This window comes from Geotrypetes seraphini, unplaced genomic scaffold, assembly GCF_902459505.1.
Source record: "Geotrypetes seraphini unplaced genomic scaffold, aGeoSer1.1, whole genome shotgun sequence".
NCBI classification, from domain to species: Eukaryota; Metazoa; Chordata; class Amphibia; order Gymnophiona; family Dermophiidae; genus Geotrypetes; species Geotrypetes seraphini.
This window is the reverse complement of record NW_022985864.1, coordinates 36,871-54,258: the sequence shown is the minus strand read 5'-3', so window position 1 is coordinate 54,258 and position 17,388 is coordinate 36,871. Positions and strand designations below refer to the sequence as shown.

At 43.7% G+C, this 17,388-nt stretch overlaps 1 protein-coding gene across 1 annotated transcript; it reads left to right on the top strand.

The window, feature by feature from the left end:
- Positions 1 to 179: 179 nt before the first annotated feature.
- LOC117352440 (glucose-6-phosphate exchanger SLC37A2-like) lies at positions 180 to 16,852 on the top strand (the record flags this gene model as incomplete). Its single annotated transcript, XM_033928942.1, has 4 exons — positions 180 to 257; positions 1,688 to 1,785; positions 2,226 to 2,290; positions 16,477 to 16,852. Coding segments are annotated over 4 exons (257 nt in total), but the record flags the coding sequence as incomplete, so codon positions are not given.
- Between the last annotated feature and the right edge of the window lie 536 nt (positions 16,853 to 17,388).

The following is a 17,388-nucleotide window of genomic DNA, read 5'->3' as shown; positions in this document are numbered from 1 at the left end:
GAGAAGGGACCTATCTGGGCTTTAAAGTATCATTTTTCGATATATCTAAATCTCATTTTAGTCCAATGAAAGACGTTACCCCCTGCAAGAGTCTAGTGCTGTTTTATCAGAAATTGTCATGAGAATTGTCACACTTGTATATATGGTTTGATGGGTTGTTGGGTTTTTTTTTCTTCCAGGAACTCACAAGAGTCTTCAAGGCAATGCTCGGGCGCTTTCCACTGTCACTGCAATAATTGATGGCACCGGATCCATAGGTCAGTTCAAAGGTCATTTCTTTTCCATAATGGAAAGGGTATGGGCATGAGTCAAGAACTCGAGGGTCCTTTAACTAAGGCACGCTAACCGATTTAGCGCACGGCTAACGATCAGCACGCGCTGAATCGGTTAGTGCGCGCTAAATCGGATGGCGCGCCTTAGTAAAAGGACCCCTTGATGCACTGAAAGGGATTCATGAGAGTGTATGGAGACAGCGGCTGCATTTTCCTGACATGATAATAATAATAATAATAATTTATTTTTGTATACCGCCATACCCAGGGGAGTTCTAGGCGGTTCACAACAAATAGATGAGTTACATACAGTGCGATTTGAAAAAAGAAGAACATAACAAGGCAATCGAAGGGTCAAACTAGTTTACATTGACAATTTAAGTGAAGGAAGGGCTAATACAGAGCACATATGGTATGTACAGTAAGAGAGTACAATTGAATTTATGAGAGGGGGGAACCAAAGCATATTGTATGAGAGGGAGGGGGCAGGGATCTTGGGAGGGGGGAGGAGGGGGAAAAAAGTAAGAAAAGGTAGGCTGTGTTGAGGGGGGAGGGGAGAGTTAAGGATTTGGTGTGATGCAAAGAAGAGTGTTCGATCTGTTTTCTAATGTGGAGAGGGGGAGCGTTAGGCGGAAGAGGGGAGCCTTAAGGATTTGGTCCATTGAAATCCTTGATAGGATTTGCTCATGGAACGAGTCTGATGTATAAGTCTTCCCCCACACTACCAAATAAGGGGAGAAGGCCCTTTTTTGAACGGTGATCTTGCTCGATGCATCCCAGGATGCCGCATGTGGGGTCAGCTGGCACCATTTTTCATAGGAACACCTGTGGGGGATGGGGCCACTCCTACTATTATTATTTCTATAGAGCTACCAGACGCACACAGCGTTGTACAGAGTCACAAAGAATAAGAAACCCAAGGACTGTATTATTCATTTTGGGGACAGGGAAGCAGGGAGGGGGCAAGGGACGGGGTGCTGCTAGACACCATGAATTTTTTTTTTTGCATGACTGGGAGTGGAAAGGTCAAGGCAGGCAAGGGAGAGGTGGAACTAGGCCAACACGGAAAGCAATTTGGTGGGATGAGAGGGATGCTGAACTGGCAACATCTTTGCTGGATGAAATTTTTTAAAAATGTTGCCCTTTTTATCAGTGCATGAGCCTTTCACTACTCATGCCCTCGACAGGAAGGGGAACATTTTGCGATGAGCTGCAATGGCTTTAATAATGTGCATTCTCATTGCTTACTGCATCACCGTGGTGTAGTTTTCATTAATTTTACGGTAGACGTTGCATGCTCGGCTGAAGCCATGCAGCTTTATGACATGGTTTTCTGCATTGCCCTCTCCCCCAGGGTTGACAGAGCCAAAATTAAGGTGCGTGTGTGCTGATGAATAATGGTGTCCCTTACACAGGTGCTGCATTAGGCCCCTTGTTGGTGGGGCTCATCGCACGTACTAGCTGGGTCAATGTCTTCTACATGTTAATCGCATCTGACATTTGTGCTTGTTTGGTAAGTAAATCTATCACCTAATTGGCTTTGTGTGTGCTGTGTGGTCACATACTGGAAGGACTGAGCATAAAACCCAGGCAGTTGCCACCTCACACTCTTTCTCTGGGTTTCCCTCCGCTCGTGCTCTTGATTCTGAAGACTTTTCTCTTTCAAAAAAATTGTTACATAAGTCATTTTATTTGAAGAAACTATTACAACCTCTTATTGTATAAGCCGAGTCGAGCCTCTGTTGACTGGAGGATGATCCGGTATATAAACTGAAAGATTAGATTGGATTGATTCATCTTGTCTCATGGGAGTCCTACCTGTTTTTGCCGCAGTCACACCTTATTGCTTGGTGCTGTCTCAGCTGTACCGTCATCTCCATCTCCCTCAGCTGCTGACTCGGTTCTACAGTTGCGCTCCCTCACATGTGGCTACACTTTCTCTTTCTCCCACAGTTGCTGTCTCGGTTGGTATTTAAAGAGTTGCGTGGATGCTGTGGACGTGTAATGAAAAGGAGGGGGTAAGTTTCCACGGCCACTTTCACTCTGAAATTTTATTCCTAAACTTACAGGTCCTTTTCCTAAGCTGCAGGAAGCTCTTGTGCAGACTTACCAGTGGACACCTGGAATGCTCTCCCAGAGGAGGTTATTGCGGAATCCACCGTTCTAGGATTTAAAAGCAAACTAGACGCACATCTCCTTACGAGAGGCATAGAGGGATATCGGTGACAAAAATTACGCCAGTTGTACACCTGGCTGGCCCTCCGTGTGTGCGGATCGACGGATTTGATGGACCGAAGGTCTGATCCGGAGATGGCAGTTCTTATGTTCTTATGCTTAAAATGGCTTACTGTGGGATGCGCTCAGGCATCCTGTGGTAAGTTTTGAATCAGAATGTACTAACCATACACATAAAAATATTTTTTTTATTTTCTGTTAGAGGGGACATATCATGGGGCAGAGAGCAGGCATTTCTGTGCTAATCAGTTAGTGCAGTGGTTCGGGGACCCCCAGCCAGTCGGGTTTTCAAGATATCCCTAATGAATATGTATCAATCATATGTAATGTGATGTGCTCACACACATAGCCAAAATGCCACAGACAAGGCAAGGGTTACCGCGGGACCATCGCTGTTAGTTTGATATTTAATTTGCACAAGTATACATATTATTTATTCTTCTAGTGAGGGTGGTTGATAATGAATATGCATGAGGCAAATTTACATGTCTCACCTCTATTATATGCAAATCTACCTCATGCATGTTCATTAAATATAAATTAGTTGAGGTTTTCAATAAATTCTCAGCTTCCAATTTCAAAACTTCATTACAAAAGAAGCTACTTAATTATTTTTTATATAACCTTAAACACAATAAATTTCAATTAATGAAAACACAATACAGTGCTCACCCGGTCATTTGCGGTCCCAGTCATTCGTGGTATTGACCGGGCAGGAAAGAGCAACCGGAGAGGCAGGAGAGTGCAGCCAGAGCGCCAGCGAGCGAAGGAAATCACTCGCGGTATTGCTCCGACCGTCTCTTCCTGCACTAAAGTCAGGCCTCACCAATCAGGAGCTGCATGTCAAAGCAGCTTCTGATTGGTGAGGCCCGACTTTAGTGCAGGAAGAGGCGGTCGGAGCATACCGCGAGTGATTTCCTTCGCTCGCCGGCACTCCGGCTGCCCTCTCCTGTCTCCCCTGCTAAAAACCATATTCGCGGATTTTAAAGATTTACGGGGGTTCCTGGAACGGAACCCCCGCGAATATCGGGGGAGTACTGTATATTTGTTTAAAATTTACCTCATATTCAACTAATACATATAAGGCCTGACCCATATCCCATCAAACACATCTCAAGAGATTACCCCTGTGTCTATAACCATTTCACTTATCATAATCCAATAAGCTGCAGTTGGTAAAATCATAAGTTGTTCAATTATAGCTCTTTTCAAAATGAAATATACGATGTCCTGTCAAGTTTCCTTTTTCACGATGATCTTGTTATCATGTTCTTGGAAACTGTATTCAAATTCACTCCACAAATACAATTCATCAAACTCACAAAAGCCTCACTCAACAGCAGACTGTTTCGCTAAGAGGCGTCTTCAGGACTTGAAACCAAATCCGTGAAGAAGGATTTCTTCAGGTTACTTCTAAGTCTGTCCCCTTTCATCTTCACCCCATGCCCCCGCATTCTTTTCAATTGAAAGAGACTCGCCTCCTATGCATTTATGCCATGGAGGTAGGGTTACCAGACTTCTGGATCCCCGGACATGTCTTCCTTTTAAGGACATGTCCAGAGATCCGGACGGCTTTTCAAAACCCGACACTTTCATCTGCACCCATGGCCCTGTTCCCAGGCCCTGCACCCATGGCCCTGCTCCCAGGCCCATCCAGTTCCACCCAAGTCACGCCCTGTTCTGCTCCAAGCCTTGCCCCCCTCCCTCAACCTGTTCTTGTGCTCAGAGCTGCGTCGGGAGGGCATCTGTGCGTGTGCCGTTGTGATGCGATGATGTCACATGCATTGCGCATGATGACGCCATGTTGCATCAGTACATGTGCAGATTCCCTCCCGACGCGGTCCCGAGCCGGAAGCTTTTCAAAACCCGGACGGGTTTTGAAAAGCCATCCGGACACCTGGACATATCCAGGTTTAGGCCGTAATCCTACCAGACCAATTCTTCTCATCATTAGGTTGTAATTCACTTTTCAGCACAGATTACTCCTGATGGCTTTGAACTGATAGAGCGCATTAATAGATGAATGAATAAAACGGCCTGTACTTGTTTCTGAAGATCAGCGAACACTGTAGATCACAAGAGCACCAAATGCCAGTGATCTTCAAAAGTAATTTATTGTTGCATTCATTGGGGATAACTCTCATGAAAGAGCCTGATGTGGCCACATTTCACCAAGAGGTTGCATCAGGCCATTCTATGAGGTAAACAGATAATATAAATAATGATAAAATTAAATCATATAGTAAAATGAATTAAAAACAGAGACGGGATTTGATGGATTGCCCAGTCACAAGGAGCCACGGTGGGAGTTGAACCCAGTTACGCTGGTGCTCAGGCCTCTGCATAAACCATTAGGCCATTCCTCTGCTCTGCAATCATTTATAAAAACCCAAAGTAATTCAATTCCAAGAAAAATAAACATAAATGTTTATATATAAGATAGCTAAAAGATCATTAGCACTTACCCAGAGAGGTGGAAAACAGCCTTTTCCTCTGGGAATGAATCAGATCCACATGTCGAATACTGAACTATAAAGATCGCTGGTGTTTGGCGATCTTCACGATCTGCAAGGTTTGTTGTTCCGTAGGAAATGAACAGATCCATTCCTCTCTTGGGTAGTGCATTCTTCTGGTGAGGCATCATGACAGCCATGCCTAGTTTTGCTTTTCATTAAAACCCAGGAATCCCACCTGCAAGATCTGTCAAATAATTGTCCTGATTGTAAGTTGTTCCGAATGTGTTTCTCATAGCTGTTGTATGGCGGTAAAGCAAAACATTGTGCTGGAGCAGCAGTAAATGGTGTGAGTATCTCTAGAGCCTTCCACTGTCCATTTCACTGGGGCTGAGGTCAGAATCAAAGGTGGCTTAGCATACACCAGTAAATTCTGCATGCAGTTTGTGCTGGGACGTTTGGAGGGGGAGCAGCTTGCTGTGATCTGTACAGGCAGAAAAAGCGTTTGAGGAGAAGGGGAAGAGTACACATTTGTATGGCATGTAGCTGGTGAAAACCAAAATATATCCAAGTTGAATGTCAAAAATAACAAAACAAAATACATTCAAAAACAAAATTGGTGAGAGAGACTCTTATAGATCAGATATAAGGGGAGAAAAAGACCTCAGTGTCACACCGGATAAGCCAAATAGCATTTCCAGGAGACAATCTAACTTCAAAATAAACTTTGAAGAAGAGGACACATCCCTGGTCATAAAAAACTCCACTCATAAATTGCATAGTAAGTCTTTCAAGAAAATCTATTAATATAATTAAGCAGAATTGAATCAGCAGCACTTATCTTCAGTAGAAGTCCACTCAACACAGCTCCATGTAGGAAAAGAAAAGGTACTATGAAAGGTCTTGACTTCACATTCTTCGTACTGAGTTAATTCAAGTTATATTGGGTTAATTCAAGTCTCAATGTCCGTTTAGCAAACTCCCAACGGGGCCCCTGTTTCGCAAAAAGCTTCGTTTTTTTCCTCCACTGCTATCGGATCTATAAGAGTCTCTCTCACTGGTTTGTTGTTGAATTTTGTTTTGTTGTGAAGCTGGTGAAGACAGAGATCAGGAGTGTCCAAACTTGGTCAGTTGGATTTTCAGGATTTCCCCAATGAATGTGCTTGAGATTTATTTACAGGACTGCTTCCATTATATACAAATAGGTCTCATGCATATTCATTATGAAAATCCTGAAAACCCAACCCTGATATAGACCCTTGTAACTAAATCCTGGCTCTCGTCCCGTAGATGCATCTTTTAAATGCATTAGAATTTGTACATTTTAAAAATCCAGTCGCCCGTTAGAAAGATGTGCCAAACCTGGCTTTGTCATACTGCTTTTACTAATTACTTGTACTAGGAATTTGAAATTTTGCACTGTTACTGTTCAGTTCCTGTACTTGTGTTTGATTGTATTACATTTCTGATGAGTTCTGTAGAGTTTTATTTTGCATCAATTGTATCATACATAGAAAACTGCAATGTACAATATTGTGTGCCAAGCAGAGTTCGGTTTTGAATAACAGGTGGTTATCACAACAATTCCGATTGGAACAAAAACCTGCTTCACTATAATCAAATGATCACACACGTTGAAGCAAGTAGGCAAAACCAGTTATACTGATATCGCTACGTGAGTGAATCTGTGGACCTCAAACACCCGACACCCCAGATTACAGGTGTCTAATGGGGTATGACTATCATCATGTGTTCACATAGATCCCATCTAAGGCTATTTGAATGACCAAATGCTATGATATATGTTTGAGAATCCAAAAAGAAGCAAAAGTACTTAGCTTATCCCAACGGGAGCCCAGCCATTTCACTAATTAAAGCTTCCTCAGGGGTTGCAAAACTTTTGCCTTCACGAAACAGACTGCCAAAATTCTTAGGGCTTCCGACATTGTTCAGAATACAGCAGTAAGAATGATTTATGGTCTGAGGAAGTATGACCACGAAACCCCCTATTACTGTGAGCTGCATTGGCTTCCGGTTGAGTCCCGGGTGATCTTTAAGTTGGGATGTTTATATTATAAAGTTGCTTTGGGTGTTGGCTCATTATATCATGCCGGCAGATTTGTTATTGTGGCACATGAGAATAGTAGAAAATCTTATGCCCTATTTACGTTCCCTTCAGCCAAGGGCTATAAAAGTAAGAAACATCATGGGTATCGTCTTTCCTACCAGGCAGCTTACTCTGACAAAGATTTCCGTCCATTAATAATTAGATCCACGTCTTATGAACATTTCAGAAAGCTTTTGAAAACTTTTCTTTTTTCTAAATTTCTGATCAATTAGATTTCTGTATATCTTATTATTCCTATATTTTCTCATAGCAAAATCTTTTGTTAACCACATTGAACTTATGGCTATGCGGTCTAGAAATTTGCTATTATGTTATGTTGAGGTCCCCAGATTCACTCACGTAGCGATATCAGTATAACTGGTTTTGCCTTCTTGCTTCAACGTTTGAATAATAGGTGACCACAGGGGGGGGGGCTTGTAAAGGGCACAGGCACCCGCCCTCCTCTCCACCCCACCTCCTTCCCGACCCCCTCGCTACGTGCGTGCGCCCCTTCCCTCGTACCTCTTTCATTTTGTCTGCGCGAGCAGCATTACGAACTTGCTGCCCGTGTCGGTGTCGCCTCTCTCTGACTTCCGGGCCCCGGACCTAGGAAGCGACGCCAGAGGGATAGCCGGCATGACGCGGGCAGCAAGTTCGTGCTGTTGCTGTCGCCTGGAAAATTAAAAAGGCATGGGGGAAGGGAAGTGGGGCGCGGCAGAGGGGGGAAGGGTGCCACTTACCCTCGCTACGTCACTGTAGGTGACTTTATACATTTAACTCCATCAACAAATAATTTGACCACCACTAACAAACTAATGCATCAAAGTATCATCACAGGACTGGGTTAGGAAGAAAGGGAAAGGCAAAGCAGTTTACATATCATAAATAGGTATTTATTATACTAACACACTGTAGCACGGACAATGAGGAAAATTTGAAATGCTCATAATCATTTAAAAAGCTTTTGAAAATCAACCAATTGAAATGAATAATAATCAGACGCAAAAATCATACCTTAAATTTCCCAGTCGGGAATCCTGATTTCTTTGTGATTACTAACATACTAAATTTGCTCACCTCGCTCGTTAACTGAGTGCTCTTCAGCGGTATCAGATGGTAATGCTATTCGAATCACAGCGGTCCTTTAGCGGAATCTGGAGGATGGGCGATGAGGGCACAGTTGCCCATTGGCGTGGTTGGGTTGCAGCTTGTGAGGGAGAATTCACAGGATCTTAGCTTTCTCTGTAGTGGGATCATGGTTAAAAGCCGTCACTGGAGAATGCCCAGCATGCACTGCTTCAGGTAAATGTTGCTTAGCCTTGTGTCTTGCCTCCAGGCAATGAAGTCTCTGCTCCGTTACTCTCTTTCGTACCTCTGTCCCCTTATCTGCCGCCATTGGACTTGGCTTTCTATCTTGCCATAATTCTGTGTTCCTTGTGTATTCTCCCTTTCCCCTACCACAGATCCAGTGGCATAGTAAGAAGGGTTGGGCAGGGGAGGCGGTCCGACCCAGGCGCCCATCACCCGCTCCTTCCCCGCTCCCCCAATACTACATGCATGCCCTTTCCCTTCCCCCATACCTCTTTAACGTTCTCAGCATGAGCAGCATCAGCTCTTCCTCTGACATCACTTCCTGGACCCGCGCCTTGGAAGTGACAATCAGAGGAAGAGCTGACGCCGGGAACATTAAAGAGGTGTGGCGGGAAAGGACATGGCACGCAAGCGCAGCAGGAGGGGGCAGGGAAAGAACAGATGGGGTGGAGGTGGAGGGGCACCTCTCACCCTCGCTACACCACTGCATAGACCTCTACCTTGCTTTTAAATTGTGGGTGAAACTTATTAGTTTACTCTCACCCTATCTCTTTCTGTGCATTCCCCCCCCTTACTCTCATGCTGTCTCTTTCTGTGCATTCCCCCCTTTACTCTAACCCTGTCTCTTTCTGTGCATTCCCCCCCTTTACTCTCACGCTGTTTTTTTTCAGTGCATTCCCCCTTTACTCTCACCCTGTCTCTTTCTGTGCATTCCCCCCTTTACTCTCATGCTGTCTCTTTCTGTGCATTCCCCCCTCCTTTACTCTAACCCTGTCTCTTTCTGTGCATTCCCCCTCTTTACTCTCACCCTGTCTCTTTCTGTGCATTCCCCCCTTTACTCTAACCCTGTCTCTTTCTGTGCATTCCCCCCCCCTTTACTCTAACCCTGTGTGCAGTCTCATTGGCTCTATATAATGTATCTCTTCCTAACTTTCTCTCTGCATCTGTGCAGTCTCTTATTCTTCCTGAAGTCTGCTGCCTCTAGCACTTGTCTAGCTGTCCTCTGATGTAGAATCTCTATTCCATATAGAGCTAGTAGTTAAGTGCCAGGCAGGAAAGTTTTTTTGCCCTATTTGGTTGAAGTTTTGGATCCAAGTGCCTCTACCTCTTGAAGCCTTATAAGGATGATAGAACATTGTACTCTAGCATGGGAGTAGGGAAAGCGTACATCTTCCACCCTAGTCTCATCCAGTAATTGGTTTTTATTTTTTTCTTTGCTTTTCATCTTTTAGCTTTACAGAATTCTGAGCAGTGGAAGTTGCTGGGAAGCGGCCCAAGTGGGTTTTGCTGGCGGGACCCTCTTTGATGCTTACAGTTCAAAGACCTCTTCAAATCAATACACACAATGCAATATAGGACTTGAAAGATGAAAAGTGTCGAGGGGGTAGAGAAAAGGACAGTCGAAAAATCCAGAAGGATGCAGACACCTTGCATTAGCAACAGCTCTCAGTTTTTGGAGAGCGAGAAACTGAAACTGAAATTGAAGGAAAACATTCTTTTGTGAATGATCTGTCGAGAATTCACAATATTTTCCTATGAGATCACTGGTGGTGACTGTGGTGCCTCCTTTTATCTTATTATTACTAAAGTGTGTAAGCATCTTTCTTCATCTAAGTGCTTCAGTTTTGTGTTTCTGGTTTGAACTGATTCTTTTAACCCTTGAGAGCTCTCAGATTGCGAACTTTTCTGGGTGTCATTGCAGGTTATAGGTTGTTGCACAGTTCGCTACCAATTCATGACAAAGGGTCAACCCAGATAGGGATGGGACTAAGTGTGGGTCTTTATTTATGAGTGTTGTGGGAAGATGGTTCCTGTATTAACCTTATCCCCTCCCTCTGTGCTTATAGAAGAGGTCTATAAAATCCTGACATTCTCTATTCCCCCTCATGGGACTTCTTGTTTAAACACTGAGTTCCGAATTCTGTATAGAATCACACATGGGCATCCCAGAATGCACTGCAAATGGGGCCTACAATTCTGGTTGGCCCAGGTACCTAAGGCCCCTCCTATGGGAGGGGCCTTAAACGCCTGGGCCAATCAAGGCCTAAGGTTCCTTCCCAGTGCATCCCACGATGCGCTGGGAAGGGGCAGGCCCGCCCTTCGTGAGAAGGCGGGCCAGCCGGTTGGAGGCAGGATGGATACCTCCAGCCGGCCAACATTTTAAGGCAAGGGGTGGAAGGGGGGATGGAAGGGGGGGGTGAGGGGGTGGAAGGGGGTCCGGAGCGGTGGGGGGATGCCCACAATGTTTGGGGGTGTCCTGCAGGAGGGACTGGGCATCCCTCCTGCCATCGGTGTACGAGGGTAAGGGGGTTCCGGCAGGAGGGACTGGGCATCCCTCCTACCAGCGATCTTCTAGAGGGATTCTGGTAGTTGCCGGCAATGTTCAGGGGAGGGGTGGTTCCGGCAGGAGGGACTCCCTCTTGCAGCAATGTTTGGGGGATGGGCAGCCACTAAACTTATTACAGCAGGGAGATCCTTTGCTGCGATAAGCTCAGTGGCCGCATCTGCTTACAATGTAGGCCAGCATTTTGCTGGCCTACATTGTACACGTCTCCCACGGGCCTAGGGAGGCACTTAGGGCTGCCTAGGCCCATCTAAGGCTACTTCTGAGCCCAGGCAAACCCACATCTAGCCTTAGGTGAGCCTATGTGCCTTCCTAGGTTCCCGGAGGCACCTACAATATAGGCGGCCTGGCTCGGGAGGTTTAAAAAAAAAACAAAAAAACATGCAACCCAATTGGCTGGTTAGGCAGCAGTTGGCTGCCTACAATCGGGACACCATTTATAGAATTTTGCCCTGACTATCCTATTCATCAATGTTATTTTTCAGATAGAATCACAATAGATGACTCTCCACCCTGTCCTAGAGGCCCTTCTCTAAATTTGTTTGTCAGGGTTTCCAGCATTCGTGCATTGATAGAGCCAACCTTTGAGTAGAGTGAGCTGGACGGTCTTCCAGAGCACAGTGACATCAGGAACATTGTTGGGCTGGGCCGGAGTATTAGAGAAAAGAAAGAGCTCCCAAGAAGCAATGGCCTCACCAGCCATTCTAGCAAATTAAAAATGAGCAGCTAGGATCTCCAGTCTTTTCCTGGAAGAGCCCATCATGTAAAATCCAGAGGAGCTGCAGCTTTCAATGCTCCGAGGCCCTTGGCTGCTGCCATTGCTTCTCCTGACTTCCCTCTGGCTGTCAACTGCACTCTCCACTGTGTAGACGGAAGTGGATCGTGTAGGGAGAGAGAGTACGGGAGTGAGAAGGGCGAGAGGGAGATTTTCTAGGGAATGAGAGATGATAGAAAGGGAGCACAGGGGTGGGTAAGTGCAGTGAAGGGTAACAAAGCCAGTACAAGGTTAGTGAGTGCCCTAGGCAAACCTTTAGTCTTATACACCCCCCCCCCCAAATTACTTTTAGGTTCCTTGTGTGCAGCTACATTATGATTTATATATTAAACTCACAGCCATGATTAGGACATGATTGAGGATGGGTTTCGAAAAACCTCCTTCCAATTGTGTCGGGCAGGAGGCAATCTGCACATATGCAGGTGTCACACGATGACGTCACACACATGCGTGCACCTGACATCATCACGTGACACCCGCGCATGCACAGATTGCCTTCTGCCTGACCAAAGCAAGCAGTGAGGGGCGTAGCTAGGGCGGGACTGGGGTGGAAATGGGCGGGATTGGGAGGCGGGTCTAGGGTGTCCAGATTTTATCAATCGTAAAATCTGGCAACACCCAGCCATGACAAAAATGCAGGTAAAGCAGAGTATGTGCTGATGGTTCCTTAAATTAGTGTGGTTGTTAGAATCTACCATTTTGCTTTGACAGCAACTGCTCTTTCCTGTCCCCAGAAAACTGTCAACCTAGATGACTGCTTAGTCTTGTCTAATAGTTAACCAGTCCTTGATGGTAAAAGGGTTTGAGCAAATGGAGTAGTGGGATGGGAACAGAGGTGTAGGTAAGGGTGGAATAAAGGAGGGTGGCTGAAAGAGCTGAAATGGGAATATGAAAGGCACTGGGTTGATTTGATTTGATATGCCGCATTACACAAACACCGAATAATTGGCCGTCTTCGTCAATTTAATTCGTTTGGCCAGCCAATGTTCAAAGCAACAACTAACCAATAAGTATTTTGTAACTACTGACCCTCGGCAGTGCTACTCAGGATTACTCAGAATTTGTAATTCATCGGGATATTATACACAAAAATCATCATAGGTTTTAAGCGGATAAGCAAAGTTAAAAATAAATAAAATACTTCAGAGGAGTGAGAGGTGGTTATGGTATATTAATCTTGTTATACCGCTCATTCATTTTACTGGGCCAAGCGATTTACAAAATACAATCAAATAAAAACAACTACAAGGAACTCAATTGTTAAATAGAATAGACCTAATCCACACAAAGAGCAGATCAAAATGATGGATCTAGTTTGAGTAATGAGATATTTTTTTTTAAACAGCCTGATGGTGTTGAGAAATATATTAAAATATATAACTTTATGGACGCCATGCCACCTCAACTCCACCTCGTAAAATTCACTCGACAAATTCAAGACTAACTAAAAACGTTTTATTCCAAGACGCATACCATAGCGTCTAAATATTTCCTTTCCAATAGCTAGCAAAATAAACACGAACCGCTTTTAACAAGCGATCCCCACTCCTGGTGTTTTATCCTCCCCCCCTCTTCCCTTTAATTAATTTGTTTTTAATGATGTAATTATTAACTTTCCCCTCAAGTTCATGTTCGTATTTGTAATTTGCCTATTTAATGTTCACATTCCCCCCCCACCCACTAAATTAATTTTAACCTTTCATTTTTAGCATTGTAAACCAGCCAGGTGCACGTCGATGGTCGGTATATTAAAATTAATTAAACTTGAAACTTAAATATATTGGAAGCTAAAAATAATGTTTTGGTGAAGTTAAGTCTGAAGAATTTATGCGACCTATGATAAACTTTGGTGTATAATATCCCAGGTAATATCGTAAAAACTATACAATATTCTTCTGTTAAAATATTAGGAGTAATTCTTGATCAATCTCTGACTATGCAAAACCAAGTTAATTTGGTAGTACGTAAAGGTTTCCAAAGTTTAGGAAAACTGTGCACCCTCAGAGCATACTTCAATTTCTTGGCATTTAAGCTATTAGTCCAATCACTGGTACTAAGTCATTTTGCCTACTGTAATATTATCTACCTGGCTGGTGTTAAATAACTATCTCCAGGCTGCAAAATTATACAGAATACCACAGCTAGATTCATATTCTGATTGAATAAGTTCAATCGTGTCACTCCCCTGTTTCGGGAATTGCATTGGCTACCACTTGAGGCACATATTGTCTTCAAGTTATTATAGTCTTGTATGAGTAAAGCACCACTGTACTTGATGGATTTATTTTCAGCATCTACTCAAAATTCTCTCGTAAAACATGTCTTCTTTGTCTATCCATCGGGGAAGGGTTGCAAGTTTAAAGATATCAGGAACGTATGTTTTCGTATCAGGCTGCCATTTGGGATAAGGACTTCAAGCAATTTGTTTTCCATTTCATTTTCCTATCTAAAATTTAGGAAACATTTGAAAACCTATCTGTTTTCTAGGTTCTTAGGCAATTAATTTCACTCTCATTCTTATTCCCAATTTGTTTATCTTATTAATCTTCTGTAAACCGCATAGAACTGTAAGGTTATGCAGTCTAGAAATTGATTTTATGTTTATGGGTTATGAATACAAAATATGAGTAATCCTGGGTAGCATCGTTGAGGTCAGTAGTTACAAAATACTTATTGGCTAGTTGTTGCATTACACAAACAAGCATCAAAGCCAGAGGGTTAAGAAATAATTAGAGGTATACATTCATTTGAAACTGCATTTTACAAACTAAAACAATTGGGGGGAAAACCTGATTTTTTTTTCTCGAGGTCAAGGAGGCATTATATTCTAACATATGGATGACATCATCCATGGAACCTAGCATGGACAGTCATAAAATGTACTGTCACTTTAAAACTTTAAGACCACCCATAGCCGTGTGCATGCTGGTGCCTTCCCTCCTAATACTGGCTGGCATAACCTGCAGTTCTTAGTTTTCCATAGAGCTGAGAAGCTGTATTTCAGAGTCTAAGTGTGTCAAACTTCAATTCTTTTTTGTGCCTTCCTGTTCTATTTTTCTTCATTTTTTTGTCATAATATTTTGATTTCTTTTATTTCCTAACATTCATTGAAAATTTTTTATTTTTTCCCATCTTTGCATTTTCAGACCTTTGGGCTCTATTCAGCCTGTTTCCAGGCTGGGAGTGTTGACGTTATTTTGGTATTCCACCTACTTGACCTCCCTGGGCCATAGAGCCCATTGACTTCGTGTTGATGTGTTTTCCATCGATGTCCAAGGGTCCTAACGGCTACAAGCGGTGCACTTGATGCCAAAAGGACCATTCAGGTACAGATCACATATTTGGTGTGTTCAGTGCCTAGGTCCTGATCAAGACAATTCTTATGCACTGTGCTCTCACATCCAGAAGAGTTCGCTTAAAGCCAGGAAGTTGCAACTTGAGAAACTTTTTGGTACAACTTTGGGAACGAGTATGGCTGGAGAATCCGATGTTGAGGCATAACCAAATACTACTCCAGCAACAACACCAGAACCGACAGCTTCAACTCTTCATTCCACCTCTACGATGTCGGTGCTACTGTCATTGGGGGAACCTCATAAGTGAGCTAAGAAGCACAAATATGTCTCCACCTCGACGCATACATTGGCATCATCTCATCAGCACATTCCAAGCGTTAACACACCAATGCCTAATTGCAGTTGCTACAGTTGGTGTGAACCAGTCTATAGTTCTACCTGTCTTTTTTCTGAGACCACATTCTCACCCTGGTGAAGCAGCTCTTCACACATTGAACTGTAAACATGCTCTTGCTTACTACTTGGATCGGACCAAACCTCACAAAACTACCACTTAGCTTTTTCTGTTGTTTGATCCTAACAGACTTGGAGCTCGTGTCATCAAGAGATTCATCTCCACATGGCTGGCAGTCTGTATCGCCTTTGCCTATGCTCAGGCTGGGCTGATGCTTCAAGGCCGTGTTGCTGCACATAAAATATGAACAATAGCAACTTCAATAGCCTGTCTATGTTCCATTCCCATTGAGGACATCTGTAAAGCAACCACCTGATCCTCAATTCATACCTTCACAACCCATTACTATTTGGAGAATCATTCCAGATGGGATAGATGGTTCGGCCAAGCAGTTCTATAAAATTTACTCTCTACTTAAATGCCAACTTCCCTCCAACCCTCTCACTTTCGTGAGGCTCATGGTACTTGTCAGTAACCCTCTAATCAGAGGCACGATCTTGGCAGCTTTGGAGTCCCATATGTGAGAATATAATGCCTGCTTGTCCTCGATGAAAGCAAAGTTACTCACCTATAGCAGGTGTTCTCTGAGGATAGCAGGCATATATTCTCACAACCCTCCCACCTACCCTAGTTGGCTTCTTAGCTGTCTCGTGTCCCAGAGCCGATGTCAGGCAGGAAGGCACCAGTCCATGCGTGGTAAGGATGGTCTTAAAGTTTTAAAGTCAAGATATTTTTATTAACTGTATAAAATGCTAAAGAACAGGATATTAGAAACTATAAGCAATTAACCAGGACACAAAAAAACCCATTGCATGACTTTTCCTATAACTTCAACATAATCAAAACAGTGCAGTATCAAAATACAAACAAAATCAATGATTATAATACTGGATAAGAGAAGACCATTTTGCAGCATAAGAGGACAGCCTATTTCCGAGGATGACACCCATATGTGAGAATATATGCCTGCTGTCTTCGGAAAGCACCTGCTACAGGTGAGTAACACTTTGCTTTGCTTTTTATGTCCTCAATAGTGCATTCTCTTGTGAACTCTTTCCTGAGACTGTGCACTGTTCGTTAATACAGCACGCTTTATAGGCGGTTTCTTGAGGGCAGTTCATGGTTCACATGCAAACTAAAGGTCTCTGTGTACGAATAAGCGTGTGTGGCTGTTCCTAGTCTCATCCAGTAATTGGTTTTTATTTTTTTCTTTGCTTTTCATCTTTTAGCTTTACAGAATTCTGAGCAGTGGAAGTGCTGGGAAGCGGCCCAAGTGGGTTTTGCTGGCGGGACCCTCTTTGATGCTTACAGTTCAAAGACCTCTTCAAATCAATACACACAATGCAATATAGGACTTGAAAGATGAAAAGTGTCGAGGGGGTAGAGAAAAGACAGTCGAAAAATCCAGAAGGATGCAGACACCTTGCATTAGCAACAGCTCTCAGTTTTTGGAGAGCGAGAAACAGAAACTGAAATTGAAGGAAACCATTCTTTTGTGAATGATCTGTCGAGAATTCACGATATTTTCCTATGAGATCACTGGTGGTGACTGTGGTGCCTCCTTTTATCTTATTATTACTAAAAGTGTGTAAGCATCTTTCTTCATCTAAGTGCTTCAGTTTTGTGTTTCTGGTTTGAACTGATTCTTTTAACCCTTGAGAGCTCTCAGATTGCGAACTTTTCTGGTGTCATTGCAGGTTATAGGTTGTTGCACAGTTCGCTACCAATTACATGACAAAGGGTCAACCCAGATAGGGATGGGACTAAGTGTGGGTCTTTATTTATGAGTGTTGTGGGAAGATGGTTCCTGTATCCCCTCCCTCTGTGCTTATAGAAGAGGTCTATAAAATCCTGACATTCTCTATTCCCCCTCATGGGACTTCTTGTTTAAACACTGAGTTCCGAATTCTGTATAGAATCACACATGGGCATCCCAGAATGCACTGAAATGGGGCCTACAATTCTGGTTGGCCCAGGTACCTAAGGCCCCTCCTATGGGAGGGGCCTTAAATGCCTGGGCCAATCAAGGCCTAAGGTTCCTTCCCAGTGCATCCCACGATGCGCTGGGAAGGGGCAGGCCCGCCATTCGTGAGAAGGCGGGCCAGCCGGTTGGAGGCAGGATGGATACCTCCAGCCGGCCA